The sequence below is a fragment of the Atta colombica genome, unplaced genomic scaffold (assembly GCF_001594045.1).
Source record: "Atta colombica isolate Treedump-2 unplaced genomic scaffold, Acol1.0 scaffold254, whole genome shotgun sequence".
In the NCBI taxonomy this organism is placed as follows: domain Eukaryota; kingdom Metazoa; phylum Arthropoda; class Insecta; order Hymenoptera; family Formicidae; genus Atta; species Atta colombica.
Window position 1 is genome coordinate 842,702 of NW_017259353.1, and position 4,307 is coordinate 847,008.

General features: G+C 28.3%; 1 protein-coding gene across 1 annotated transcript in view; it reads right to left on the reverse strand.

Annotated features, from left to right (window-relative positions):
• Nucleotides 1-4,307, reverse strand: part of LOC108689085 — a 9,794-nt gene that overhangs the window by 421 nt on the left and 5,066 nt on the right. The window contains exons 7-8 of the mRNA XM_018195697.1: nucleotides 897-1,124; nucleotides 568-837 (exon numbers count right to left, since the gene is read on the reverse strand). Of these exons, the coding sequence (XP_018051186.1) occupies nucleotides 792-837; nucleotides 897-1,124 (274 nt within the window). The 3' untranslated portion in view covers nucleotides 568-791. The remainder of the gene's footprint in view (nucleotides 1-567; nucleotides 838-896; nucleotides 1,125-4,307) is intronic.

Here is a 4,307-nt window from a genome sequence, read left to right on the forward strand (position 1 = left end):
ATTTTAATTAGCTCTATTCTCGACATAAAAATATCATAAAATATAATAAAATATAAAATCTGCCAAATAATATCGAAAAAAATATTTAATTATCACAATCAAGGATGAAAGTCCACTACTATTACTAACTATTATCATAATAAATAAAGATCCGGGTCATTATCATAATAGCGATTCGAGTCTTGCTTAAAGTAATATTAATTCCCGCAATTATTCGCAGTTTTTAAGTTTCTTACAAATATTAAATTGATATTTTTATCAATAATTAAAAAGATAACTTAAAAAGATAATCATAAAAAAATATTATTGTTAAATTGTTTGTCAACATAATATTGCTACTGTAGTTTTGTTCATAATATTCAAAACATATTCAATAATATTCAAAACTGAAAAATATTTTGGCGCATGCCAAAATTTGCAAAATTGGATATTTGTATAAACTCATACTAAAATATTTAGGTAGGCAAGACCCGTTTGTCATAAAAAATAACGTTATTTCTCTTAATTGAATTATTTTCGATCTAATACAAATTATAATTATCATAATCATATATATTGGACACATACCTATCTTAGTTTTTTTCATGATTGATGATTCAGCGTTTTCAGAAGATAAGAGAATAAAGAGAAATGGAACGAGCAGTTGATGTCATGTCCACGATGCATTTATTCACATTCGGTATACAAAACACGAAGATAACGAGAAAAATGAGAGTGAGGAGTTCAGCCTCGAATACCTTTCCTTGTGCAGATCTCGAATAAAATTTTAATTTCATCACTTCCTTCCTAATTTACAGACGTGTGGTCCTATTGTAGCAGCTGTAAGTAGGAGGATCACTGTATATAATTAACGTAGGATATATTTCATGGCTACACTTTCGCGCGAGTCGATATACCTCTCCAGAAGTCGCCGCTTTAGTTCGGGCGGGTACGAGACATAGATATAGTGATCAGGCATGTCCTCGCTCGATAGGGGCAGATTCTCATCTCCATGATCGCCCTTTCGCCTGTCCAATCTGCCCTCGTTATGAATACTCGGATCGTGTAACGGAGAAGTACTTGAGCGATCCGTACTTCCGTTGTAATCTACGCTTCCACCGTCCAATCTATCTTCATCTGCGGTACTACTCAACAAAAATAGAAAAGAATTAAATTTTTCATTTCATTATGTAACGAGTGACGTAAGACATGCGTAGATCCTAATATAGTCTAATATAGCAACAGTTAACATTTTATTTTTTATTCTCTTCTAATGTCATTAGCAATGGATGGTAGTAAACAAATCTTCTGATATTTTTGAAAGAAATACCCGTGAATCAAAAGCATTATTATCTTTTGTTTTATGCTATTTAGAAATTTTAACAGCAAAAAAAAATCTTTTTGATTATTACATTTCTGAACCATTCTTCTATAAAATATATTTTTAAAAGCTTTACAATTATTATTAAACAAAAATGTGGATAACAAAAGTAAGTTATCTTACGTAAAATAAGTATATTCAGAGAAAAAGAGTGGATATAACCAAAGGGATAATTATATACAGTATTATATGTAGAATTAATATACTTATAGTTGAATAAACTATTTTGTAGTTATTATAATTAAAATGATTTATTCAACTATGTGCATTAATTCTACATAAAAACTTATACAAATATCAGCCTTTATAGTTGCTACCACAATTTTCTCTGACAACGAAGATTGTTTCAAAGAAGTGTTTATGATGAATATATAAGTAATATATGTTATACGATCCTTCTTGATTATTTTTATTTTCAATTATAGTACTAATAACTCAGATACTTCTTGATTACTTTTATTGTCAATTATAGTACTAATATAGTACTAATAACCCAGATAACCAAGCGAGGTTTAGCATATGGAACAAATTGATGTACTGTATATATTGTTTTCAACTTATCAATAATTTGCTGTTATTGGAATCTAATGTGAACTGTGTTAGCATCAGGAGGACAAATAGATTTCATGAGTTTATGAAATTGTAAGAGTATACATTGAGAAATAATAAATTCGTCACGCTGACAGCAAACTGACGGCCATGCATGCATGATGACAACTTGTCAGCAATTTGCTGAATTCTAAAGAAGTTTACGTGACATCAGAACAACAGACAATTTGTGGAAACACCTTGGTTTTAGTTTGGTGAAATTGAATGCGGAATAAGTGACAGCAAAATGGCAATATATTGCCCTTATTTGGCTATCTGGGAAGGCTCTAAAGAATATTAATTCAATAATTGTGAATTATCAGATAGACTATTCGAACCGCGCGGGATGTTATTTGCGAAACTTTATATCAAATATAACAATAATTTATTAATATTAATACATACATTTCGATCTTTAACTTTCATTTTCAGTGATCTTATTCTAATTTATTCTATTAATTACTTAATGATTTACATCTGAAGTCTTTTTTAAATAAATGAAACTTTTTTAAATAAAAAACTAATAATAAAATAAATCTGAGAATAAATTATCTTCAAATGTATACATCAATATTTTTATTTTGATATCTTATCAAACATTTTTTTATAATTCTTTCAAACTATCCAATTCAAGAATGTATTAATGACTCCCCAACCATTATAAAAATATTAATATGCTGATTATATCTCTATAAATACTGTCATAATATGTTGATTAATATTATATATATAATAAATATTAATAGGTTACCTCAATCCTTGATTTGATCAGCTTTAAGAAGATCAGCTTTAGCGTTTACATTTATATTTATAGTTTGTCTCTTATCATCGGTTGTAATAACAATAACAGACTAAGTATTTATTATTTTGAATGATATGCGTCATTGGAAGGGGTAGCAGAAAGGGGAAGGGGAAGCAGTAGAAATTTTTAAGTGAGAGATAGACGACCCAAGATAGACAAATGTGTCCGACAAATTTTCTTTGTTTATTTAGCCTATCTTTTTGTTTTTTGATATATTTCAGATATCATTCTCTTCATATATGATAATTCATTATCTAAGATTTTTACGCTTTCCCATTTAAATTCACATTTTTTTGTAAGTCTATGATCAAATATTCATTCCTTTTATTAATATTTATCTCTTATTAATTTAATCTTTTAAATATCTTTGAATTCTAGTTTTAAGTTGCCTTTTTATCTTACTGATATACGTGGCAATCCCGACAACTGATCTTACTATATTACATTTTGACATATTAGCCAGCTTATCTTTTGCAGTTGTGATGTAAGCGTTTAGTTTTTTTAGAACAGGGTAAGCTAGCTTGTAAATTAAACTTTTTGAATATTATTGAAAATTGTCTAGAAAAACATTTTACAAAATTATTGAAGATCAATTTCAGTAATTTTTAGCAATTAATATCTTGTTAAATTGCGAAAATTGCAAAACATTAGAGAACTTTTCTTCTCAGTTTAGTTCATTCTGTCCCTATGCGAAAGATTCATTATTATTTTTCAAATATCCTGTGTGTGTGTATGTGTGTGTGTGTGTGTGTGTGTGTGTGTGTGTGTGTGTGCGTGCGTGCGTGCGTGTGTGGGTGTGTGTGTGTGTGTGCGTGTGCGTGCGTGTGTCGGCGTGCGTGCGTGCGTGTGTGCGTGCGTGTGTGTGTGTGTGTGTGTGTGTGTGTATATAATTCTTTTATTAATCATGTTAAATATGAATGGGACAGCTATTATTTAATAAAATGTTAATATTATTTTTGAAGTTTTTTTCGTGATAATCCGAATGTGTAAGTAAAAAATTTTGTCTATCATTTCATAAATTATTCCTTTTTTTATGCTCAATCAATCAATGGGTGTTGTAAATTACAATTAAGATATCTGCCTATGAATGTAGCTTTATGGAATAGATTAAATTTAATTGAATGTTCTTCTCTAATTAATTTTATATCCAAAAAGTTTAATTGATTATTATTTTCTATTTCAATTGTAAACTTTAGTTTTTATCTAAGGAGTTAAAAACTTTCAATATGTCTATCTTGTCGGAAGGAGCAGCTAATAATATATCGTTCATATAAATCAAATCAATATGGGTAAGTGAGGAACTTATCAATATTTATGATATTATATAATGTAATTTTTAATATTAATCAACATGTTATGAGTATTTATAAAGATAATTTGTAATCAGCACATTATGTTTCCATCTGATGAATAAGGAGCCATACATCCTTAAATTGAACAGTTTGAAAGAGACTGTTTAACAAGATATTAAAATAAGGATATTGAGCAATGTATATTTGAAGATAATTGATTCCCTCGGATTTATTTTATTATTATTATTATATATATATATATGTA